This window comes from Phoenix dactylifera, chromosome 2 (genome assembly GCF_051530095.1).
Source record: "Phoenix dactylifera cultivar Ajwa chromosome 2, Ajwa_hap1_PhDact_Kaust_v1.1, whole genome shotgun sequence".
NCBI lineage: Eukaryota > Viridiplantae > Streptophyta > Magnoliopsida > Arecales > Arecaceae > Phoenix > Phoenix dactylifera.
Genome location: NC_143191.1, coordinates 35,597,281 through 35,624,711, shown reverse-complemented (window position 1 = coordinate 35,624,711; position 27,431 = coordinate 35,597,281). Strand labels below are relative to the sequence as shown.

The 27,431-nt window shown below is 37.4% G+C and overlaps 2 protein-coding genes across 4 annotated transcripts; both read right to left on the bottom strand.

Annotated features, from left to right (window-relative positions):
- Positions 1–3,218: 3,218 nt before the first annotated feature.
- On the bottom strand, positions 3,219–8,173 carry LOC103701560 (uncharacterized). 2 transcript variants are annotated; one of them, XM_008783683.5, is made up of 6 exons: positions 7,685–8,161; positions 7,321–7,435; positions 6,496–7,194; positions 5,984–6,179; positions 4,022–4,080; positions 3,219–3,579 (listed from the first exon to the last, which is right to left on the bottom strand). In XM_008783683.5, the coding sequence occupies exons 1-5, from the start codon at positions 7,765–7,767 to the stop codon at positions 4,055–4,057; spliced, it is 1,119 nt and encodes a 372-aa protein (XP_008781905.1). In that variant the 5' UTR covers positions 7,768–8,161; the 3' UTR covers positions 3,219–3,579; positions 4,022–4,054. The 2 variants fall into 2 exon arrangements, with proteins under 2 accessions (XP_008781905.1, XP_008781904.1); XM_008783682.5 differs by lacking the exon at positions 3,219–3,579 and having other exon boundaries at positions 3,616–4,080; positions 7,685–8,173.
- A 2,638-nt stretch (positions 8,174–10,811) lies between these two features.
- On the bottom strand, positions 10,812–21,692 carry LOC103701561 (SET domain-containing protein). 2 transcript variants are annotated; one of them, XM_008783684.4, is made up of 11 exons: positions 21,434–21,692; positions 20,772–20,894; positions 20,377–20,665; positions 18,232–18,350; positions 17,708–17,840; positions 16,377–16,453; positions 16,095–16,292; positions 15,812–16,001; positions 11,642–11,850; positions 11,350–11,444; positions 10,812–11,270 (listed from the first exon to the last, which is right to left on the bottom strand). In XM_008783684.4, exons 1-11 carry the CDS (start codon positions 21,530–21,532, stop codon positions 11,150–11,152), a joined length of 1,653 nt encoding a protein of 550 aa, XP_008781906.1. In that variant the 5' UTR covers positions 21,533–21,692; the 3' UTR covers positions 10,812–11,149. The 2 variants fall into 2 exon arrangements, with proteins under 2 accessions (XP_008781906.1, XP_008781907.1); XM_008783685.4 differs by having other exon boundaries at positions 20,377–20,661; positions 21,434–21,665.
- Positions 21,693–27,431: the final 5,739 nt, after the last annotated feature.

Below are 27,431 nucleotides of genomic sequence, written 5' to 3'. Positions count from 1 at the left end.
ACTGTCAACAAAAAATCCATCAAAATTTGATACAAACGCAGCTTTTAATATTTTTAAGTAGTTTTTATTACAAGCCACTAAAATGAAGTAGGATAAAGATTATCTTTTGTGAATATCTTGATCTTGAAACATTAGGTGAAACACTACAACATATCATCATCGTCCTGGAATTTCTTCAGCCTCCCATCTCAAGCACTACCTCTTCCCTCACTCTTAGAAGGCATTTAGTATGCGGTGATGACTCCAAGATCAAAAATGATACAGATGGACATTGACAAAATCATTGTGTTTGGTTGCATCTTAGCAGTTTTAGGTGACAGTGATCCTAAATCACTTCTCCTTCTAAAATCACCACCTAATTTAATAAACTTAAAGCATTCCTTGAGGATAGATTTCCAAGATCATCTCAGAACAATGATTTTGGACTAAAATTTGGGAATAAAAATGATTCTCGGTCCAACAACAAAAATTGATATATCAATATTCTATTAATATATAGAAATCAATATTACATATATAGTATTCATGATATATAATATACTATAGTATGTTATTAATCATATTATTATCTAGTTATATTTTATAATTATAATAGAAATAACTATTATATTTTATATTTATATTATGAAATTATTTAATATTACTTCTCTTTGCCTTATTTTCCTAATCAAAATAAATATTAGTATTAAAATAATAATATGATATAAGTATACATGAAAATATTAACTCTATAATAGTAATTAATATATTTTTATAGAATTAATAAATTTTCTATCAAGATTATAACCGATCTATCAAAACAATTTTATATATAAATTGCATGGACCTACCGCTAGTCTTTTATGTGTATTTTTCTATAATTTATTTGAGAATTCTATTTAGTAGTTGCAAAATATATAGAATATATTAGAAATAGTTTTGATATTATATGGTTAGTGATCTTGGATTTCCATGACTTACCAAAGAGGTCACGTATAGATAATTGGAGATCTTTAATCATTTGAACATAGTATACCAAATACGGTGATCTTAGATTGTCGATGATCCGAGGAAATAATCACCATAGCGATCCTATTTGGATCACCAAATATCTCCTTAGCTATTTGGGATGTTTAATCCATTGATAGCTTTTGGCTTCTAAATAGATTATATCATGCCATCTAATTTTTTCCGAAAGAAAACGAGTATACATTTTGCCATTTCACCATCTTTGGCCTCATTTGGTATTGCTTTAGTTAGTAGAGCTTTTATCTATAAAGTTTTCAGTTGTGGAACTTTCGCTAGTTGAGCTTTTAATAAAAAAATTATTTGCTCTTTTATAACGATATGTCTAAATTGCTATGGAATTTTAACATCTACTTGATAACCAAACTAAGAAAATACTTTGGGTACATAGTAATTTCAATTGTTTGTACTATCAAAAACTCTTAACTATAATGCAACAATATTTATATAATATTATTTTATTACAATAATATTTATTATAATATATTGTTATAAAAAATATATTATTAATTTAAAAATTATTTTATATTTTAATCTAAATAATATAATAAATAGTGTAAATTATTTATGGTGATTATTAAGTAACAAAGAATATCATAACAGTAAAGTAGGTTGTTCGATTTTAATAGCAATACAAATACTTAACTTTGTTCGACTAGATACAAAATGGCAATAAAATTATTCATATTTTTATAATCATAATAGAATATAGATGTCCGCTACCCTTATCAGTTTTTTGAGGAGCCACAGAGCTATTTCAAATTTTTCATCAAACATCTCGCAATCACTCAAGAGCTTTTAGCCCTCTAGAAACAATGTCAAATAGGTTCATTCTTATTTCTTGGAAGCCCCCACCTCCTAGTTTTTTTAAGATGAACTTTGATAGCAGTGCTGCGGAGCAGGGCGAGAGGGGAGGTATTAGATTTGTTATTAGAGACCACCACTCCAGATTTGTGACGGTTGGAGGGTGACGGATCTACGACACCTCGGTCATTAGAGTGGAGTTGTGAGCAGCATGGAAGGGTGTCGTCTATGCGAGGCGCACTTTAGGTGCCGAGTATATTTATTTGGAGGGTGACTCGGCCTCTGTGATCGAGGGAATAATCTGCGAGCGGCATATCGTGATGGATAGGCTGTCTCTGATCCAGGATATACGGAGGATAACCGAGGACTGTGGCGCTTTTAGGGCTGCACATGTTTATCGAAAGGCAAACACAGCCATTGACTGGGTGGCCTCCTATGCGGCGCATCACTTTGGAGGCTTCCTCTGGGTGAACTAGGAGGACGTTTCTGACCAGTTTAGCTAGCTTCTTTTTTCTAATTTTGTTGGTTGTACTCATATACGTAGAGTGTGAGAAGCCGGTTAAAAAAAAAAAAAAAACCTTAATATCATATCTTATATCCATAAGCAGTCATAGTGCTTTGACGACCCTATTGAGCATTACGCTTTGCCTGAGTGGTTCTTAAGTAGGTATTTGGATGGCCAAACAAACTTCTGCTCGGGACAAGGCTCACGTTAGAGAACAACCATGAGGAATGAAATGAACAATCAAGAGGAAGACTTCAATGTGGAAGCCAATTTATCTTGTCCTCCCATTTTAAGAATTCTATGACCCTAAATCTTCTCTAATTACAAAAACCCTTTCTTCTTTCCAACGGTAACATCTCTTGAACAGGCCCTAAAAATTCTGATTAGAATTATTCATCGCACACCGAACTGGCCCTGAGTGTTAGCTCAATTAATCTCCAATGAAATCTTGTGACTGCAAAATTTTCATGGATGAGGCATTTTTATCGTCATCACTGCTTTGAAGTTGGCTGCTGAGTGCCACTCGCTCATAGGTTGAAATGCCATCAACCGGCAATGTTTTCATCCTCTCACCGCAATGCAGTAATAACGCTACCTGACTCTTGGATCATGGAGGTAATACAGGACGTCCTCTGAGAAGTGCTTAAAGCTAGAGATGGTCATCTAAGTACTTTGATAAAATTACTTAAACAGCTCCTCGAGTTTCAGCTGATCACTTTTGATGCTTAAGAGGACTTCCGAACCGCAATCTGACTAGGTGCAACAGCCTTGCCATGAGCACAGAGCTCAAAGCTTTGGAATTCTAAGGTCTAATCCATAATCTCGGCGGAAGCAATTCCCGCACGATGTCGAAGATATCAAACATCATCACATAAACTTTCACATTTCAGTCACAAGCCATATCTTTTTCCTCAATTTATGCTTCTTATAAATTTTATCTAGGAGATGCCTGTAGTTAAATTGGCCGAGCAATCTAATACAAGCAGGCAAATGACACACTTGGCAAAATATGCATTATAAACAAACAGACTCGCATTACTATATTTTAGCACAACTGCACCATCACATCTGTTGGTATAGCGAGAACATGTTAATGGATGACTGGATCTCATTTGCTTTCTCCTTATCCAAGAAGTGAAATCCTTGATAGCATCTTGTGATGAATTTTTCTTTTTCGAGCCAAGCAGCTTGTGTTGAACTAACAAGAAAATAGTAGAGATAGAGGCTGCAGTATCCATTTGACTTCAAGAGCGCCGTTTGATCATCTGTATCATTTGAAAAGAGAGAATAAGAGAAGACAATTTAACTCCCCACAGGGGTAGAAGTTTTGTGCAATGCAATTTTTCCCGCAATCCCACTATTCTGAACAGAGCCTACAGATGAAAAATCTGATATACATGATCTAAAATATCAGTACACTGCTCCAAATATGGAGGTGACGTGCACCCTTCATGGTTTCGATAAGCTACTTAAAGAACAATCGAGTTGATATCTGAGGCTCTCCATGAGAGCTACAAGAGCAGAAACACCTCTCAAAAATATGAATACAACGAGAATCTCCTGAAATATTGTCCGAGATGGTTTCGAATCAGACTAAACAAAGAGCCTGCCATCTCTGCACTTGGCTCTTGGATAACCAGGGAAATAGTTTGCTACTAATGACAACTGAATTTACTGCCTCACATTGGTACAGGAAAGGATAAGTACCTCCGCTTCAGCCAGCAGCTCACAGAAGCCCCTTCATGTTGAGTAGAGAACAAATGGTACTGGAAACAATAAAGAGAAGAAGCTTAGCATACACTCAACAAAGCTCATTATATGTCTACAGATTCAAATTCTCTTAAATAATTTGCTGCATTTGACGCAAAAAATCAAAATCCCAATTCCTCACTTTACATCAAATATCGCATAAGTGATCTCAAAGTCCCATGATAAAAGCCTCAGTCTTTCTGGAAGCACTTTTCACAGTCAAAAACTGATTTGGTGCAAGTATATCATGAAGTCTGACCTTGATATTGTACAGTTTTCCTAGCAGTGCACAATATGAATTTAAATATGATACTTATGTTTGATACTCCAGGCCCTTCAGAGTCTGAAATAATAAATCACATAATTGCATCACTACCATAAAAGGTCTTCTAATTTGTTAGACAACCTGAGATGTACTAAAAGAGGTAAAATTGCTAAAGGATAAGGAGGAAATCATTTAGGGAGTACTATTGAAAAAAGAGATACTCTTCCACTGTCCCTGCAGGCATTGGCTTGTGTGCATCTAAACGTGTCTTACACAAACATTTTATGCCATGTCTGCTTAAATGTTATTCAATGTGTTGCGGTAATTTTGATCCCTGTATGAAATTTGGGCTTCTCAATCCACTTAGAAGTTGATGCTTGATGACAAGGTTTGTTCAATCAATATAAATATGGTCAGCAACTAATAAAAACCTAGATACATTGATTAAATTATGTCACTCTTCATAGTCCTAAGAGGGACTACCTAATGCGTAGTACCAATATAGACAAGATTAATATATGAATAATTCTCAAAATGTGTATGAATTCAAGCATTTTATTGCTCTAACTACTTGCCAATTTATGTCATGCTAAGTCAATTTGATGGTTCCAACATACAGACCCAATCAAAAGCAGCCCAACATAACCAGCTATCTTTTCTCTCAAACTTGAAAAATTAGTAGTGACTTTTCAAAAAATCTTACAGAGATGGATAACAGAACCATACATGTAATCAATCAACCAAGCCAGATTTATACTTGGGAAATGTCCAGTCGATCATATGCATTAAAATCTGCTGTATCAAAGCATATGCCGGTAAATTAAGGTCAAGCTATGAACCCTTAATCCTGTGGCAGTCTCAAGTTTTTGCTTCATCTAAATGTCAAGGGACGTATAATGCTAGGTACAAGTGGCTAGCTGACAAATGAAGTAGCTTCAGCTTCATATGCTGATAAATGAAAGTTTCAACTTTCAAGTACTGGGATTCTGAACTGGCCATACTCTTTCCCTAAAAAAGAAAGCTTTGCACCATAAACAGCTCTACTAGTCTTGAATTATTGGGTCTTGAAATAGCAAGTCTCAACTTTAAATATTAATGATTTTTTTTTAATAAAGCTACAGACTGAGTCTTTCAGGCTTATGTTTCGGTCAGGGATGTGTCATAGATGGAATATCTGAGAATACTACATTTAGGCTTCACTTTTCATATCCAAAAGTTATGTAATTGATGAATTTTCCAGAAAACAAGGAGAGAAGAATGCAATTTACTCTGTCTTAATAAAGAATCAGCTTACAACACTAACTTCTTCTCGAACGCACTAAGTTATAAATCAGTAACTGTACGAGATACTAAACTAATGCATTTCCAACTTCATCGAATCAAACAAGAAACTTGATAGAGCCAACCTGTCTACTGTCTGAACACAAAACTCCATGTCCTCAAGTAAATACTGTTTAAGAATAGACGGGAATACTATCCCCATTTCACCAGTTAAAACTTCATACATTATGCAGTTCTTTATGGAAACGATACAATCAGTATTAGAAGGTAGATTATATTATTCAGTTAATTAAAACATCACATACAACCTAATAGTTCATCATGATAAATAAAATTCATCTGCTTTGGCAAAAAAAAAAGAAGATTGAACTGACCAATTAAAACAATACTCAGCACAAGCAAGAAAGTGACTTGGAGAGAACGACCAAACTGCATGTGATACTGTGAGCCCTGTATATGCCGTTGGAGTCCATTCACCCTTCCAGAAAGTTGCCGAACACTGAAAGCTTTAGAATCTTCTTTGCAACTAGTAAAGCAATCCCTGCTTCTTTCAGTCAACCCACTGATTCCCTGCTCAAACCCAAAAATAACAGTCTGATTCAGGGGATTGCTATGGCCCATCGAAATCCTTTTAGCCCAAAAAATGAATCAAAACATAGAATAAGGTCAATTGAACTTCAAATCCTCAATCAGACAAGGAGCATTACCGAACTGAATGTCCAACCTACTAAAGATACCAGTGTACAAAAATATAAGTAGCAAGCATAATGTAATACAAGCTTCAATGAATCTCTTGGGATGCATTAAACACCCAGCCCGAGCAATGTTCATAAAACACCATTAGTGTAACAACACCATGTACACATGTTTGAAGGTAAATTCTCACCTGAGCAAACCAGGTTATACCCCTAAAGTTGAGGTAATTTGATAAACCTTGTCCAAACTGAAGATGCTCCTCATTCTTAACCTTCCAGAAGCTGTTTCTAAACCACCTTAATTTCGTCGAGGATTCAACACTCCTTAAATCACCACACAGATTAGATGCATGATTTGGTGTCTCTGGCCTCATGTCGACTAATTTTCTATCTGCATCCTCCTCATCAGCTATCATAATCTTCCAAGCACCAATATCTGATGAACTCAATGGTCTCCTCTGCCCATTCAACCGTTCTCCTTGAATGCGCACTTCATCTTTGCTTTTAGAAGGTTCTTTTGCTGCCACTTCCAATACATATCTCACATCCTTATTTATTGTTACAGCATCCTTAAAAATACTTGCAGAGTCAGATATAGTTCTTAACTCAGATGAACCCCTACTATAATCAACATTTTTGTTTTTTGTCTCTTGCAAAATTTCTGGTGCTGCAGAAAGAAAAACAGCAAGATCATCTCGTTCTTCCTCATTTAACTGCACCCAACGAAGTGGTTGCTTCCCTTCTTCGATAAGTGAAGCATTCAGTGCCTTTTCTATATGACAAATTTGGTTTTCTATTGCATATATGAACTGCCTACGCCTAGTGATGATACTCTCCTCTGATGAACAATTCTCATGACTCAAATTGACAGCTCTCTCAAATTCCTCCAACTGCACAGACAACCATAACAATTGTTGAGAATGAAAAACGAAGACACTGAATCAGCGCCAATTTTCTCGAAATGATTAAGTGACTATAGAAGAAGGATAGAACAATCTGGGAAATAAAAAGCCCACCTGCCACTTTGCAGTGCCTAAAGCAGTATGGAGCTCCCTACGCAATTCATGAGAGACCTCGGAATTAAATCCATGACGAAGATCTCCTATCCACATCCTATACATAGATTCCAATCTGAAACAAGAAGTACAGGAGGCCAAAAACTCACAAATTTCAACAATATTCATCACCAGAACTCTCAGAGACAAGCAATCAAACACAAAACGATCTCCATTCTCAAAGGAAACCCAGGTCCCATCCGTAAAAATCCAAACTTTCCAATAAAAATAAAAGATTTTGATAAAATTAAAAACAAAACTTCCATCAAAATCGCAACATTCCAGCGCCACGCACCACCAAACGCAAAGAGCAAAGAAAACATACGTGTCTGCCGATTCCTGGACTGCCTCCGCCGCAGAGAAGAGGACATCTTTCCGCCACTGGTCGAAAGTAGTACCCACCGCCATCGGAGAACAGAGAAGACTTCAACAGAGAACCGTTTCCCCCGGCGAGCAGGAGAACCTCCGGCATCCAGCCAAAACGATTCCCTATTATTTCCTTCCAAAGAGAAGCAAAAGAATCCCCGCAAAGCAAAGGAGAAGACCTCGTTAGTGCGCACGCTTTCTCCCCAAGAAGCAACAGAACGCAGCGAGAGGAAGCAAAGAAGAGAGCCGCGCGTGGAAGGAACTCTCTCTCCCCTCCCCCCGCGTCCTCCTCTCCCCCTCTCTCTTTCTCTCTTCGTGTCCGGAAACTAGGCCGACGGGCAGGGCGTCGGCGGTTAGAGGCGACCGAACACAACAGCTGTCGGGAATTTGGCCGTGGGCCGCCAGCCACCAAAAGGTGCGGGGCCCGCAGCCACCTAAGTTACACGCCGCCGAGGCGTTATTTTATAACATTATTTATGCACGCAAGACGAATGTGGAGTCGTTAAATTAAAAATGATTTCGGGAACGGTTGGCGAAATTAACCGGCCATGGGCTGCCGACAGAGTTATCACCATGAATCCAAGAAGCATCTGCCTCCCTCGCTACAGAGGGTTCATGCTGTATTTAGAACTGGATTCCAAAACCCATAGTTGCAAAACAAAACAAAAAAAAAGTTAGGGGGGGCCAAAAAAAAAAAAAAAAAAAACGAAAGAAAGAGAGCAGGATAGGGGAAATGGAAATAAAAGGACAGCTCAAGAAGTAACAAAAAAAAAGGGGGGAAAAAATTTCTGGAAAAAAAAGCCACTAAAACTAACTTCCCACTCTAGTCTTATTTAACAATCGCAGTTGCACAACCAATCACCTATTCAAGAACAAATCATCCTGTTTGGATCAAAATTAAGCTTGAGATATAGAGCATCAGCTTGGTACATGAATGAGTTGAGCTTCATACGTGTCTAACTCGATTAAACTCAAAATATAGATAGATTAATTACTAAATAGTATATAGTATAGTATAGTACTTCAATTAAATTAAAGGTATATTTTTTGTTTATATCAAATATTAACAATTTTATCTAACGGATGAGCTGTTCGCTTATGACATAAACATATTAAAAGTTCGATCAAGATTTAACAATAGAGATCACTCGGGTTATACGTGGATAATCTTATATTAAAATCACCGCCCACCTTGCTCTCTTAAAAACCTCTTAAACAAGATTAATCTGGCGGTAGTAGAAGAAGAGTTGGTTTTATAAACAGAGGTCATGATTCTAAACTCGTCACAGTTGAGGGTTGACGCATTTTTAATATGTTCATATGGAGCGGAGCTGAGAGCCGTCCGGAAAGATCTTACCTATGTGAAGCTCGTATTGGAAGTGGATAGTATCTACAATGAAGAAAATTTCAAAATGGTGATCGAATAAATCTGAGGCAAATACAAAACCAACGATGGACACTTGCTTTTGTAGAATATCCGCAGGTTAACGAGGGATTACAACATATTCTGAGCCGCTCATGTCTATAGAAAAGCAAATAGAGTTGTCGACTGGGTTGCCTCTTTTGTTATCCGGCACTTAAGTGGGATTCTTAAGGCTGCCCCTCCCTCTCACCGTCAACTCCTATTTTTTTGATTTTTTTGGTTATCAGTATGATTCACCAAAAAAAATACAAAAAAACAAATCTTATTTGGCTCAAAGTTAGAAAACGCCGACCAAGCTCCCGTATGACGTGAACCGCTCCAGATCGACTTGTCCGTACCCTGCTATTTTGTTGCCATAAAAGCTTTCACTTATGCGAGTTTCATCAGACTAGTGCACATATTTAATGAGTGGACTTTTTCACCGAGCTTAAGTACTCATGCACTGTTGAACCAAAGTCAGTCAAGAGCTAATGTTAAATAAAATGGATGTTTTATTTATTTACTTATTTATTTTTGAGATGGCAAGGTTCCCTTTAACAGATCCTTTACCGGTCACCCTTCCATTCAGAATCCCATCCTTGAGTCATCCAAGTTTTGCAGGAGGATCAAAGCCTACAAGGCAATGAGCAAAAGATGGACAAGATTAAGAAGTTTGCAGGTGTGGTTGGATGCCTAACCAAGACCAGTGTTGTGGACAGCAAGGCTGCAAGAGAGATGCACCACCAAATATTTAATATTGCAAGGTGCAAAGTTTATTTGTCTAGAAATCTTTGATGCTAAGTTAAAGCAATTGGCACTCTTTGCAACTAAAACTCCAGGATAAATGGAAAACATACAAGGATGCTCGCTAAAGTACTTACTTATCCAGTAAAGCTTCTTATTTAAAGCCTGTTATTCATCTACAAACAAAGTGGTTCATGATGATAAGAATTAGAGATAGCTGAAAGTTGCACTTTCAATGCCAAGCAGGTGATTTAACACCAAACCCATCATGTCAGAAACCATTTTTTTTTAATCAAAAGTATTTTGGACTTGTATACCGAATTAGTTAGTTTTGATCACTAGCTCAAAACTCAGTTTGATCGAACCAGGGTGACCATTGAATGAACTTCCTATCTACCCCTTCTTGCATCCAAGATTATCAAAGCCTAAACTAGATCAACAGGTAGTGGCACCTTCAAACTAAAAACACATCCGCATCATAACTCATTTTCATGCACCTTTGGGCTGGAAGTGTTATACCCTTTTTTTTTTTCCTTTTTTTTTTTTTTGCTGTATTTTATACATCACAAGTATCACAAGTATGAATACACCCAATAGAATCAGCAAATAACATGTCCTGAAGTACCCCAGGCAACTCTCCCACGCTTCACCAATCTAATTGATACATAAGAGATGCTTCAACTTTATTTCTAAGTGCTTAAAATCCTCAACCACACAAAGTGGTCAAGGGGGATCCCACATCTATGGCCAAGCAATAGGATGCAGTAGTGAAATGAAGCCAAATTCTGGCCTCCTTTCTCTGATCAAATTACAATAAATTATAGACATGAACGCTTCAGCTGAGGACCTAGATAAATATAATAGGCCCCACGAGTGGCAACCTTCATGTGGGATTTTGGTGCATGAATATTTTGTTCCCAAAAATTAGTTCGAAGGCTGCTTTCTTTCTGCCAAAGCTAGGTTCTGATAATGATGACCAAGATGACTTAAATAAGCAGCTAGTGACATAAGGATTGAAATCCTTTTAATTATATACTAACATGGATGCTCCTAAAAGCATCTTTGAAGAGGTAGAAAGAATTCTTGATATGATGCTGATTAAATAGAATTCCTACTAAATTTGGTGGTATGGTGTGTCACTGCCCGTCATCAATGACATGTATGATAAGCTTGCTGGACCAAGAGATGCATTCATCTTCTGACCTTAAAGCCACCTTTTGCAAAATCCTTCACACTTGTCAAAATGCTACGGTTGGGCATTTGATGAGTCGTAAGACCTCATGCTGATGCATCCAACATTTCAAGGCCAGAGTAACAAGACTTTGTAACAGAAGAAATGATCCTTCTCTGTAGATCTTTGTAGTCCGCTGCCAGCTTGACATCCCAACGAGAATTATCCCTGTAAAGTAGAAAAAGAACTACTGGATGGAGAAACACTGATAGGCAATTAGATGGTAAAGTTCATATCGAGACAATACCGTTCGAAATCATCTGAATCGCCTATTCCTTCCAACATTGGATTAAAAATGGACAGAACTGTTTCGAGCACTGCTCTTTCATTTTCCTTGTGGATCTAAGAAGATAAGATCAAGAAATTAATTAGCAAGCCTTTGCGTCTACAGAATTTAGTAAAAACAAGTTGGTTAAAAAAAAATAGTGACTGTGTGATAGTTCATGCAATCAGACAATCACAGATCACACCTAAAGTACCATTGGAAGATTTGCAAGCAGTGTCATGTGTGAAGAAAAAAGAACAGAGTGTGGCCTTACATCTGGTTTAGGACCTTCAGGAGGCTGCTCAATGCCATCACCTTTCAAAACAGAACGAAGATGAGCCAACAGTGGAGGAGGCAAGCCATATGCATGAGGCTTGTCACTCTTGGACAGCCATGTCCCTCGAACCATGTGAGTGGTTCTACTACTTTCACCAGTCCATGCTTCGTTACTTCTACCATCCTCATTGCAGCAGTCATCAAAATCTACAGCCAGGGCACAAGATTAGTGGTTCAAGGAGACAAATAAAAAACTCACATGCTGGGCACTTATTGAACATCAAATTTTTACACAATGATCAGTTTGATAGTATCAGCATTAATTGTTTTGCGATGGCAAATGTTTGAAATGAAGATGAGCTGAAGACTGTGAAATAATGAAGTAGATCGCAATCATTATGAAATAAATCTCATTAAGTGGCACCAGACTGAATGCAACCTTAATTGTGCTCGGGAGTGTTCAAATTGAATATCCTGTCATGAACCAGTTTTCTTTTTCTTTCTTCTCCCTTTTCCAATTAGTGTGTGCATTTCTATATGCATGGGCATGTGCGAGTGTGGGTGCTGGGGAAACGGTCACAAATATCAAGGTTCGCGGGACCGACTGTACCGGTAAGCACCGGCACCGGTACGGTTCCGGTTCGGTACCGGCTTGGAATCGGTACCGAACTGGAGCTGCACGCGAGGACTTCAAAAAAAAAAAAAAAAAAACGCGTCCGCGGACGCGTCAAATGCCATAGAGTGGCATTTAATGCCCCTACGTGGGCTGGCAGCCCGCGTGGGCACCGTGCCCCGCGGGGAACCGCGCTCGAGCACGATTTCCGGCCTGGGGAATCGCGCTCGGGCGCAATTCCTGCGCGGGGAAACGCGCACGGGTGCGCGTTCTCCGCTCGCGTGTCTGCGCGAAGAGGCCCACACAGGCTCCAGTCGCGTGGGCGCTCTTCCCCGCGCACGGAGCGCGCTGCCCTGCACGCAGGCGCTCTTCCCCGCATGCCCACGCACGGGGAAAGACCGGCTTGTACCGGCGCGAACCGGCCCGGTTCGCACCGGTCCAAGCATGGAACCGATCGATTCCGACCCAGTTTGGGTCGGAACCGTTTTTATATCCTGTACCATATCGATGCCCGTCAGCACCGGTTCGGTACAGGTTGAACTGACTGGTTCCGGTCGGTTCAGCATACCTTGGTCACAATGATAAATTTGGATTGGTTTCACTGACTATGCTAAAACATCAGAGAGAAAATAAAGCTGGTTTGGTTGGACAATTACAATTGAATATTGAAAAGCGAAAAGAAGAGAGATTGGAGGAATCAATGGAAAAAAAGTATAAAAATTAATGGAAGCCAGAAGGCATTCTCTTCTCTTGCACAAAAGAACATTTCCACAAAGAGCACAGAATAAGCTTAGATGGTTGAGGTTGAGGCTGGAACTGACGCTCAGGGGTTAGGCATGCTGCAGATTTAATTGATAAGATGGTGTTTGTTAGTTTACCACATAACATGAACTGAAGAGGAGATCCATCAATTTTGCTTTTGCAATGGCAAAAGATTGAAATGAAGATGAGCCGAAGACTGAAATTAATGGCATAGATCACAATCATTGTGAAGTAAATCTCATTAAGTGGCATCAGACCGAATGCAACTTTAATCATACTTGGGAGAGTTCAAATTGAATACCCCGTCATGTACCAGTTTTCCTTTTCTTTCTTCTCCCTTTTCTGATTAATATGAGCATTTCTATATGCATGGGCACGTGCGAGTGTGGGTGCTGGGTGGACAGTCGCAATGATAAAAAGTTTGGAGTTGGTTTCACCTACAGTGATAAATCATCTGAGAGAAAAAAAAAACTGGTTGGTTGGGCAGTTACAATTGAATATTAAAAAACAAAAAGAAGAGAGATGGAGGAATCAATGTAAAAAAGGTATAAAAACTAATGGGAGCCAAAGAGGTGTTTGTGAGTTTAGACCATAGAACTTAGATGGTTGAGGCTAAGGCTGGAACTGATACACAGGGATGTTGCAGATTTAATTAATAAGATGGTGTTTGTTAGTTTACCATAACATGAACTAAAGAGGAGATCCATCAATTTTGCTATTGCAATGGCAAAAGATTGAAATGAAGATGAGCTGAAGACTGAAATTTATGGCATAGATCACAATCATTGTGAAGTAAATCTCATTAAGTGGCACCAGACCGAATGCAACTTTAATCATACTTGGGAGAGTTCAAATTGAATACCCCGTCATGCACCAGTTTTCCTTTTCTTTCTTCTCCCTTTTCCAGTTAATATGAGCATTTCTATATGCATGGGCACGTGCAAGTGTGGGTGCTGGGTGGACAGTCGCAATGATAAAAAGTTTGGCGTTGGTTTCACCTACAGTGATAAAGCATCTGAGAGAAAAAAAAAGAACTGGTTGGTTGGGCAGTTACAATTGAATTTTAAAAAACAAAAAGAAGAGAGATGGAGGAATCAATGAAAAAAGGGTATAAAAACCAATGGGAGCCAAAGAGGTGTTTGTGAGTTTAGACCATAGAACTTAGATGGTTGAGGTTAAGGCTGGAACTGATACACAGGGATGTTGCAGATTTAATTGATAAGATGGTGTTTGTTAGTTTACCATAACATGAACTAAGAGGAGATAGATCAAATAGAGGGAGAAGGGGTGGGAGAGAATAACCAGCAGGAAAGGCTATGTTGCAAATCACAGATATTCATCTACCTGATAGTCAATTGAGAATACGGATATTACCTATAAGCACACATACTTGCAGTCTATAAATCGCTCAACAAATATAAATAGGCCCAAAAAAACATAAAAATTGACAAGCACTATGGTCTGATTATTACTCTCCGTTAGTTGGTATTTAGTTGCATAAAACACCTGGATATGCAGTCGATGAGGAATGAGACCTCAGGTGTGAATGCCTGCATCGAAGATCAATGCTGGTGTGATATCCATTTCTGTTTATTGCATGCAACACAACAGATGATCAAGCATATATTATTTTCAGTTGGGGTAGGAAAACAAAGCAGCAACGACTAGAATAGAATCTTCTATGCATGTCCTTGCACCTAAGATTTGTCCAGCCACAGCTATTAGTGAGGTGTTGGCAGCTTGTAATATGAAATAAGGGGAAGAAATAAATAGATGTGAACCAAAGAGACAAGCCGCATGGGAACTAGGAGGTCAAGTAGTGTGCCAGATTGATGGCCAAGTGAATGTAAGGATGGAATAAACCAAATGTGACATGCATGACATGCCAAATGAGCACATGTATGGTTGCGAGTCAAGACTCTGTTAAGGACCTTCCAACAGTAATTGTATATTGCAGGTATCATGCATGAGCCATTATAAGGTGAGTTGTGGGCCTGACTTGACTAACTGCGAAGGTAGGATCAAAAATATACGAATGCTATGAGCCTCATATAGAATTCAAGTAAATGGATGATAAGAAATTACTGTTAAAGGGAAACGAGGCATGCACACCACACATATATTTCAATTAAGAGTAAAAATAATAGGCACCGCCTGGTAACAGCATGAATAATTAGATGGATAAAATAAGTCTAATAGATAAAATGATAAGACTCTTTTGATGGAAGAGGATGAGAAAAGGTTGTAATAATCTGGTGAGATTTGCACGTTGGATGGAGAATGGAGGGGAAAAGTGGCAAAAAGGATGGTGGGCTTTTTGAGTAACAATTGCAGGACATTCATCGATATACATCATATAAATGGAGTAATAATCATGGATCAAATTCATATGCGAATAACACTACAGGAGGCCCACTGCTTTTTGAGAGGCCTTCAGAAAACTTAAGATGCAAGGGTCTCTCTTTATAGCGAACTTCTGGAGACAACCAAGAATGGAGATCAGCTGTATACCTAGGTAACAATTTTAAAGTCCTGACCATTTTCAGATTGATGTTTGGGGTAGTAATCAACAAGCAAATGATTTGTACTAAGTAGAGAGGAAACACATGGTATACTACAGAACACACTTTATTTTGCTAGAAGCTGTTAGTACCCAGAAGAACGACAAGGCAACTTAATATGGTTGTGCCAGTCATTAGAGAAAACTACAAATAATTTCTATCAACTGTTTCCTGGTTAGAACTAATACTTCCAATCATTGCATGGTGAAATAAATATTAGCTAGAAAATTACCTAGAGGCATAACATCATAAGGGTTGTCTCCTTTTGGAAGAAAACCATAAAAGGTAATCAGATGAGATCCAGGGAAGGTTCCATAGCTAAGATAGCACTGCTCTCCTGCTTTGCATGACCTTGATACACGAAATTTTAAAGATTTTGTTGATTGGTCTACACGTCCATAGTGAAGTATGTGTGGGCATAGCTGCAATGCAAGGGAAATAAGAAAACATCAATACTCAAAATTGCAGAAAAAAACCTGCACTAAAACAAGATGATCAAAGTTCAGATAGTAAACCGAGTGATTGAGAAGCCCAGCAATGGGAACCAGGCATGTCCCCAACTTTCCATCAGATAGGACAACTTTCATGCCATTAGAGTACCAGAGCTCACAAGCCCATAGAAATTTATCCCATGTGTACAGCTCTTGTTGGAATATCTTGGGGTGATTAGCACATAATTTGGGGCATAATGCATCATATTGTTGGCGCAGGAGCTGAAATGGGAAAGAAGAAAGTACAATAAAAAAAATATGGCTAGTTTTACATGCTAAAAGAAAAGGAACTAAAGGCCAAAGTACCTGTTTAGCTTGCAATAATTCTTCGAGGAGCAGGGTTCCCTCTAATACAGCAAGTGCGTCAACTCCAAAACTCAACCCTGGTGAATGACAATACTTTAAATAAACTGTATAAATGTGATGAATACAGAATTGCCAATTATAATACGATAGAAACCAGCAATTTTGGTAATAAACATATTGAAAGTTCTCAGTCCTCATTTTTAGTCCTGGGAGAAAAGCTTCCAATTATTTGGTACTTTAAGTGCACCACCCTTTTGGAACAAGAAACATTTAGAAATGCAGATAAAACTGTGTAAATATTAAGATATATGGTCAGGTAGTGTACCTTGTAGAGGACAATTAGAAAATTTTTTATTAGACAATACATGGCATTCAAGTCATCGCGTAATTTGTAGACATGGAGTATACCAAATCAGATTATGTATACCATTCAACGTGATTGCAAGCACAAGTATATGTATTGTTACTTGGCAAGCTGAAGATAGGAAGACTCTTTTCTCCACAACATAGTGATTTGTACCATGTCATAGTTCAAGAAAAAGAAGGTTATTTCTAAGCAACTATCTTCCTACACTGCATGACTAATTCGTAGCATCAAGCACATAGGTGGGTGTAACAGGTGAAAAAATGAAGGAAGTTAAATCCCAAAGTAAATTATTGTTATGTTCATACCATCCAGTCCAGTAATTAAGAATTAAGATGCTTGTGATCAGTGATTCCTGCTTAGCTGGTTCATTCATGCAGAATCAATATGCACAAGAATCCCTTTCAGTCAGTTTCACCAGGAAATCATTAGATGGTTGGCTATGAGCTGTTGCACAACCATTCATATAATCATTCGTACAGGTTCCACATATAGAAATAAACTCAGCTAATATTCTATGATCACACAGAGTAAAAATCCTGCATATATAATAACTTTCTTTTGTTATTCCCTTGTCTCCTTCTAATCTATGTGATGGGCAATGCAGTCGCGTATTGATAGGCAATGCAGTGCAAACAACCAACACACCACTCACATCTATTTCTTGAAAAAGGGGCATGGACTTTTCACGGGATGATAAACAGATTTCCTGTATTCTTTTTCTTGTTTTGGGGGTGTTAGTTATCCTTCGTCCAAGGATTTAATTTCACAGCCCTGAGCATGAACTCTGCCTAATTATTGTACCGCAGTTTCATAATGCAGTAATGTAGATAAATAAGTTTAAGTGACTTAAATATTCAAAATCAATAAGAATGTGATGCTTTCTGAATTATCAAGGTGAAGCTACTTGAAAAATTAATCACATACTTTCAAATAAAATATGAACATGCAAATGTAAATTCAATACCTGTATTAAATTCTTCCGGCAATGTGTCAAAAAAAATCTTGAATCTTGAATTGGAGTTATACCTTTCTCTCATGCTCCACAATAACAACATTGTATCAGAGGTGATATCGTCCAATTGCTTCAACGGGTCATACTACAAGCATGGAACAGAAATGAAAGAGAAGCAACACACCAAGGTTTTTGAAAGCCTTAATAAGGAGTCACCGAAATCCCTAGTTTTTCAACTAAAACATGATGTCTTAAGTACCATTATAAACACAAGCAGAAAATGTAGCAGCCTCAGTATGTTTATAAACATGAATGGAATAACACATTTGCTGTATGTTTATATATCTGTTGTAGGGAATCAATGGAATACATACTAAGCAAAAAGACTCATGATAGTCATATGCACATCTTTATTTTGGTATTTCCACAAAGTTTAAGATGCAAAATCAAAAAGGTTTGCATATTCAATGCAGCCTAAAAGCAAACTCGAACAAAGTGTTATGTGACCTAAATGACAGCTAATAATAACAGCATACCATATCAGATTCACGAACAAGGTCCTCAGATATAATGAGAGACTCAGGAATTTCCAAAGCAATGTCCCCCATGCTTATATCCTCTGATGCCACTGCTCCTCTTCCAGCCTCCTTAAAATCTAAACTAATAATTATAAATACACATGACAATTGTGATGCGTTAGGACCTAAGAAAAAATCTAGATACTCAAAAGAAAATGAAAGGAACTTCTTAACATTTTAAACATGATAAAAATTAAACCTCATGGTATCAAATAACATGGTATCAAACCAGGGACATGATAAATTATGTATTGATAAAACATTGGCACCTTTTTTTAAAGTACCCAAAAAAATAGAAGTACAAGAGGGCCTACTTTCATGTTATCATGCATAAGGAAGATGTAAGCACAATAAAAAATTGGCCTGCAATATTAGTCATAGCAAACAACTTAAGAGCGCAATCACAAATTCAAGCAGATACCGATGTTAATGTTCATTTTTTCGAAAAAAATAAATATTGAAGAACATTGGAAGAATGGCATTCTTCAAGATGAACTTTTCATAAACTACCTGGTAGCCTAGTCTTGGCCTTACTTATCAGCAGTGGCAACTTTTGTTCTCACTATGCCATTTTTTTGGATTTCTACACACTCTTCATGCCTGAGTTAAGAAGAAACTCAGTCAATCTCTCATAGTGAAATTTATGAGCATTTGGTATAAATGTGGCATGTTTATCTGCACTTCGTGCATATGCTGTGTGGATGATGATATTGCCAATGGATATACTTATTACTTTATCTAGTTCGTCAAGGAACAACATAGCCAGTTTTGACACAAGGACGTTGGCCCCATTGAGGTTGCACATAGTTTGCATGATTATCTAATTTCACAAAAAAAGGGAAAAAAGTATACAGCAATTGTGATCTCTCACTTTTTAGTTGACCAAAAGCAAGAGTGCAAGACTGATTCTATGTCCACCAAGCATCATCTAAAGCATTCATCCTATGCACCAATCTCATCTTGTTAATGATTCAGTCTGTTAACTATTGACCATCTCTAGAACAAACTACATCATGCACCCAATCAGAATTTATCATCCCAACCTCATGCATTTCTCGTTTTATTGTGGTCCTTAGCATTTTAGCATTCCTTCATGGCACCGCCAACCAACGTCACTGCTTGTTGCCCTCTACCTACTTTAGCTTCAAATTTATGTTGGCGTCAACTGGTGCAGTGACACCATGAGGTCATCACTAACTAACTATCATATGCTTATGGCAAACTACTACTCCTACGGGGACTAGTTATCATCTCACAGTCAAATATAGCACCATGGTCCATGATACTATGATTGTCTGGTTTCAGTGCCTTCCTGCTGATGTGGAAGTTAATTTTGACAAGACCATCCCCTGTACTGTGAAACCCTTTTGGTCCCTCCTCTTCATTCGGGTGGCAGCATCCCTCAAGGTTAGTATAATATTGAAGATGGTTGGATACTTGTTTAGAACTAAAATTAATATAATTAAAGGATAAATTGGTAGAAAAAAAACAATATGATATCCTTGTGAACAAAGAAGGTATATGTAAGCCATCATAAGATGCAGGAAAAGTGGCAAAGTAGAACATGTGAAATTCAAACCCACATAGATGGACCAAGTCACTTATATTATGGTAATGATTCTCTTTAAGATGTCATAGCTTATAGCCATCTCCCCTATTGTTGTTACAGACCATGATTGATCACTGAATATTCATTAGACTAAATGGAACGAAGAAATCAACAGACATTTTTCATTTCATTCTCTTCACCACAAAAAAGCGAGTCATCAATACCAAAATGAAAACCCAATTGATTATGTCTTTGGAAATATAAAAAAATATGGTGATGCAACAAACAGTTCAAAAACTTTAGAGCAGCCTTGTGCTCATTCCCCTCACTTCTTAGGGAACCATCTCAGTGGATAGCACCAATGATACCACCAAACACCATGTCACGGAACACTTAAACCATACAAAATAATTAAATAAGAAATTAAAATCATAACTGCTTGTCTAAAACTTGCTTGCCAAAGTTGGCATGCCATACTTAAGATAGACTAAATTTTGGGATCTTCATTGAGCAAGCAAATTCTCGAAGCAAAAAGAATATAAACGAAGACTTACGAGCAATCTTCAATTTCGTTCTCACTCCATGATCTTCCCCCCATATCAATAGCATCTCCTCAGTACCAGCATCTAACTTCTCAATGATCATTTCATCAATATTTTGAACCCCAACAGAATTGATCATGGTTATAATTTTGCTCTTCAACACTTGCAGAACTTGTATGATGTCAGTTTTAGCACCAGTGAGCAAAGAATTTATCATTATGAGTATTGAGTTAAGGGATTCAAGCTCGTTCCTCGGGCTGTATGGACCACCATCATCATCTTCAGCAAAATAAAGCTCTATCTGACAGTGACAAAAATTTTCTTAATATACAATTCAACAAAGAATATGACTTATAAAAATAAAAATAATGAAGAAGAAGGAGAAGAAGAGCTGAATAGCTAGACACCTCATCCATATGCAGTATCCTTGCAGCTTGAACTATCTGATCCAATATTTGGAGCACCTCCTCAGTTGATGAGGACACTGGTAACTGATACCTAAATTTGAGGTTCCTGGCATCCGATAACCTCTGCCAGTAAACATTGAACTTAAAATTCTTGATTAAAGGTCAAAACCAGAAAAGGTGAATCTCGCTACTAACAGAGAATAACAACGTATCAATCAGAAAATTGCAATTTGTGCAGTTGACAAAACTTGTCAAACATAATAAAATCCACTCACTTCATTCATCTTCCATAACAATTGCTTATCGTTTAAGTCCGCAAATACCCTTACAAGAGGCTTTTTCCTTTTTCATCCCCAAAACTCATAAACATCAACCCCGCAGTGAATCAAGCATCCTTTTTTTATCTTCTATTTCATGCCTTCATGATCTTGTCTTAAAATTATATCTATCCAAGTTAATGGAATTGAACCCGAACGGGTTACAGGAACAAGCTGCAACCTTTAAGGTAAATATCTTTTGAAATTCCATTGCATACCCGTGTAATCTTAACTTGAAATTCATCCATATGTCCTCGTAATTAATGCATCAAAATGGGATTTTTTGGAAGGAAGGGAAGTGGGATTTCTTGAATGGAAGTCGACTAGTCGAGTGTTTCTGCGTACCTTCTTTTCCGAGAACAAGGGGTCCTCCTCGGAGAGAGGAGGAAGGCAAATGGTAACCGTGCCGCCGCTCTCCCCCTCCTCCACCGTGACCAAGGGCATCTTTGTGCTGTTGTTTTTTTTATAAAAGGAAAAAATAATCTCTCTGCTGCTGTTAATCCGAAATAAACACGAGAAAGCTACACGAGAATCATACGCCACAGCTATCAGAGCAAACTTCGCAAGGGATAGGGACTTCGAAGGCGGATAGGGGTTTAGGGTTTTATCCGGATTTAATTTGGGTTTTTTTTCCATAAATACCCATCTCAATATCGAATTTGCATGAATACCCTTCTAAAATTTATATTCGCATGTATACCCTCGTAAAATATTTATTTTGCTATTCTATTTTTTTTTTCTCTTTATTTTTGTATATGTACCTACACCATCTAAGTTTTAAATTAAAATGATTAAAATACCCTTAATAGATAGATGTATACACAAATAATTATAAGGCGATCGCGATGGAGGACAAAAAGTAATTTCAAAATTTTATTTTATTTATAATTAAAATAAATATGGTTTTTATTAACCGCATTAGAAGAATCGTAAAAATATTTATGCAAAAACAGTGTTTTATAAGGGTATAGAAATAAATATAAATTTTAAGAGAGCATTCATGCAAATTTGAATTTTTAGAAGAATATTCATGCAAAAAAAAACTCTTTAATTTGCCAATTTCTTTTTATGGGCGAGATCGAAGCGTCCAAGAAAATGCGGCCCGCGATAACGCATGCTCATGGGCCAGCTGAACCGAGCTGGAGGGGAAGTTAGTGCAATCTTGGCCACCCAGTCAACTGGGAACGCGGCTAGGGTGTGGGCAAAGGGATTTTATTGGTTTACCGGTAGAGATTGAGGCTCTGTTTGGAAGAACTTTTAAAGGGCCAAAAAGTACTTTCTGTTCCTCCAAAAGTACTTTTAAATAAAAAAAGGTATTTGGTAAAAAATTTGGAAAGCTATTTTAATTTTTCTAGAAAGTTGAAAACAACTTTTTAGAAGAGGCTCCATTTTGGAGCTTTTTAGGGGAAGCTCTATTCAGGAGAATCCTGCTTCTTGCTTGGAATGAGTGGAGATTTAGCAAGAGTTTCTCTTTCTTGGATCCATAGTTTGGACGCCTCATTGGATCCAAACCAATGATGTGGTTCATGTGCATGGACACGACATAAATATTGCAATCATGGTATTATTCTGTTATGATAAATCCATGAAAAGCCACTATTGGTCGGGCGATGGTGTGAACGGGGGTTATCCTAGTGGGTGCACTCCTCTGCTTAACAATCATAGGTTCTAGCCTTCGATATTGGATATTACATGATCTTTGGGGCTCATTTGGTTCGCGAAAAAAGAAGAAAAAAAGTGCGGTCAATGAAAAAGTAATGAGATGCCTCTTGTTTGGTTAGAGTTTTCAAAAGAGAGAGATGGAAAAGTTGTATTTCTATGGGAATATGATTCCCACATTTCATGAAAAAGTCTTTTCCATAAGAAATATGAAAAAGTTACTTTTTCATGAGCTGAGAATCACTCCATTTTTATTTTTTTTTCTAAAAAGGCCCATTAGCATTAAAGAAGCATTAAAGACCTAATTTTTATTAAGAGTATAATAGGAATTACTCATAACTTTTTTAGAAAGTGGATGGCCAACCAAACATAAGCAATCTAAAAATCTATCACTTTCCTATTGTCAACTAAACATGCCAAAAGTACTTTCTCAGGCATCCTCTTCCTAGGAATTTGCTTTTTAGGAATCATATTTCTATAAGAAAAAATGCTTCCCGCGAACCAAACGAGCCCTCAAGGGTTAAAGCACTTCTCTTAGCAAAATTATTGTAATGATTGTTATTTCTCATTATACATATAATAGCATTGTGGAAAGATTGCCATTGTTATTATATATATCATTATTCACTTTGTCTCAGAGCTATACTACCTTATTTGGAGGAAATGTTGATAAGAGTTTTGAATCTTGAAAATGTTATTTTATTTGTTAAAAAAAACAATACAAATGGTAACTAACAACCCTTAATATACAAGAGCCAATGTAGTGGAGAAAGTGCTCAATTATATCCATTATAGACATTACATATTTGGAGCATAATGCCTTGCAAGATAGACTTTGAACGAATCTCAAAACTACAAAATCCATCCCCCACAATGGACCTAGCTTGTCCGTAGCATTGGCCATATTGGATGTGTTTAATTATAGATGGGGTATATATTAGGTGATTGTCGCTTTTCCAGTTGGTGATTGAATTAGGGGATGTAATTCATCATTATCAACTATTTGTGTTTCCCACAATAATTGAGCAAGTTGGGCTGTCTTAAAATCCTATTCAGTCACTTGCTGTATCATGAATATATAAATGGAAGGTGATTGGATGAAATTCTCAAGCAACCAATAAAGATGTAATGGAGTCTAATTGAGCTAAGTACTGAGCTGCTCTGGCTTAACTGAGAAAATAAACAATTTACTTGAGCTCGTCTCGAGCTCGAGCCGGGCCCAATAAAACCTATTCAAGATCGGTTCAGCTAAACTCTAAGCCTAGCTTCTCTGCTAAGTATAATTAGGGTTAGCTTGTTTATGAGCGGACCTCTAAAATCGGTTCGAGCTCAGCTTATATATATATATATATAGGGGATTGATAACCTACTCTCTGTTATGGTAGGTTATCAATCTACCCATTTTTCATTAGACAAAAAATATCCTTACTTTTTATAACTTTTAAGGGTACTTTATGTCTTTTTATAATCTCACATTTACTCACCTTCTTAACCCCTTCAATTAATGCTCTCTCTTTCTCTCTCTCTCTCTCTCATACATATATATATATATATATATACATATGCATACATACATACACATACATACATACACACACACACATGCATACATACATACAACATACATACAAACATAGACATACACACATACATATATATACATGCATACGTATGTATGTACATACATGCATACATAGTTACATACACACACACCGGAGAGAGAGAGAAAAAGGGAGAGAACATTAATTGGGGGTTGAGAGGGTGAGTTAATGTAAGATTGTAAAAAGACATAAAGCACCCTTAAAAGTTACAAAAAATAAGGGTATTTTTTGTCCAATGAAAAATGGATAGATTGATAACCTACCATAATAGAGAGTAGGTTATCAATCCCCATATATATATATATATTAACTCAGCTGAGCTCCAACCGACCTAATGTCGAGCCATGCTGTGAGCTACTGGCGAGCAAGCAGCTAATATTGTTTGTAGCCCTAGTGACCAGATAAGGAGATTCCAAGCAAAAGGCCATTTTTTTTGTTCCGGTAGCAAAGCACGAAGGCCAATTAATCCTTATTGTAGCTAGTGGACCCTGTACCTATATGTACCAGCTGGAAAGCTGGCATTTCGCCATGCGGGCTTTCCAGAGCTATTGGTGCTCATCGCTAGAAACAGATACGATAAATTCAAATGGAGCCAAGGAAAATGACACCTAATAAACCCACTCTCCCGGCGAGCTGACATCTCCACTACTGGGTTCATGTCTCCCGTAAATGGAGCAGTTATAATTTATAAGCCACTACTGGGTTCTGGACCATGATTGTGGGCCTCGTTTTCATAAGTGGATCAGGATAGTTGATCAACGATGAAGTTTGTGTCTAGGAGAGACTTAGGGCTGGCAGAGGATGGAACGATGGAATGGTTACTTTCGACAGGGAATAAGCGTAACTAGACGGCGAAATTAGCTTGGCCCTGGAGTCCATCCGGCGCACCAGCAGTGCCGCTCGAGACGAAGATGGCGGGAGAACTCGGTGATAAAAATCTCAGCTCTGTTCTTGTGTCCTAATTGCCCCCACCTCCAGACTTTCTCAACGTAAACTTCGACAATAGTGTGGGCGAAGGAGGGAGCTATGGAGGTGTGGGTTTTATCATTAGAAACTCGATGCTAGACTGGTGGCAACAGGAGGCGACGAATCTTCGATACGTCCGTAGTGTGTGCTAAGCTCCGCGCAGCATGGGAGGGAGTCACCTATGCGTGACAGGTGCTAGGCGTGGACTACATCCTCTTGGAGGGAGATTCGGCTACAATCATCGAGTGGGTGCGAGGTCGAGGATGCGCGACTGAGGAGCGACCGCTGCTTCACGAGATCTGCCGCCTAGTGGGGAAGTGTGGCTTCTACCTGGCCACACATGTTTACCGGGAGACAGCGATGCTGAATGGGTTGCCTCTTTTGCTGCTCATCACTCGGAGGTTTTACCTGGGTGGACTACGAGTCTGTGCCGGAGCCTTTTTGTAGCCTTTTGTTTTCTAATCTTATTGGCTGCATTCATATCCGTCGGGTATGAGCCGCCATTGTACCAAAAAAAAAAAAAAATCTCAGCTCTCCTGCTGTCCTCGGGCACCTAGAGTTATTGATATCATAATGGTCCCATAACATAAAGCCCCATCCGAAGCTTAAGCCTAAAGTTGACTCTATTAGATCCAAAAAATAATCTATAAAATTAATATCTAATGTTACTGTTTTCTTCTGGTCTTAAATCTGGACTTGCATGTGTCCAGGTAAAAAAAAAGGTCTGGATGAATACATACCCTTTAATCACCCACCTTGGGCCTGTGTCATAAACACTACTGCTACCCTTGCCCTTGCACATTCCTTTTACAACTACATGAGTCTGAAATCTTGAACACAATAACTAACAGGGAGGCCCAGTTGTGGGGTGAAATCAGTCATGTGGACTTTACTAGTTTGATGAAAAAGGTTTTATCGCAATTCTAGATCTTATGTTTGACGAGAAGGAAAAACTTAGGACTCGTCTGGTTCACGGAAAAAAAAAGAACGAGTGGCGAAAGAAAAATCTCTTATTTGAAGTTTTCGAATGTGGGTTATGGAAAAGTAGTATTTACATAAGAATAAGATTTTCATATTTTATAAAAAAATCCATAACGAACAATAAAAAATTATTTTCTCATTAGTTAATTTTTTTTTCAAAATTATTTTTAAACCATCAAAATTCATGAATAAGTTTTTTCTTTAATAAAAATATAATAAATATTTCATACAATTTTTAAAAAAAAGTTGATATCCAACTAAATATAAGGCACTTTAGAATGCACCATTTTTTTTACGATCAATCAAATATACTAAAATTATTTTTCTAAATATTATATTTTTTTTAAAATATTTTGATGAGATTTTAGTTTTAAGCTTTTGGGCTTTTAACGGTACATGTACTTCACGATTAAAGTAGAAGCTGCCATGGACCACCAGCCTCTCCAATGGCGTTAATGAACCTTGCACACGTTTTTAGTATTCCATGTGGCAAACATTTAAATTTATTTGACTTATCGACAGAGGTTGGAAAATTCTTTAACGTCACTGACTAGCTGGATTCCTGGGCATGTTCGTCCCAAAAGGACAATATATGCAAGGGCTTTTTAGTTGAATTTCTTGAACCAGTGGTTGGCATTTGTCTTTTAAAATAGTGTCCAAAGATGAGGCAGATACAACTTGTTACGAAACAGAAATATTCAGAGCCCTTGATACATAGCCCCTACAACTAATGATATTAGGGTCCATTCTTTTGGGGGATAAAAAATTTATATAGAATCTATATTTTTCTAAATAAATATTTTTATACAATATTTAGGTAAAAAATAATTTACACATATTCTTTTATACATTTGAAAATGATTTTGGAATCTGTTATCCATATTTTTTTGCATTACAACTTTTCAAAGTAAGTTGCTAAAATCTATCTATATTTTCTATATCAACCCTTATATATTTATATTTAATAATATTTATATATTATTAAATAATAAAATATTATATAAAATATATATTCTATTATATTATATTATTAGGGTTAGGAGTATATTAGAAATAAAATAAAAAGATTATTTACCAATCAATGGGAAAATAACTTACACACTTTCTAGTGGGCATGACTTTTCTTCTACTTTATT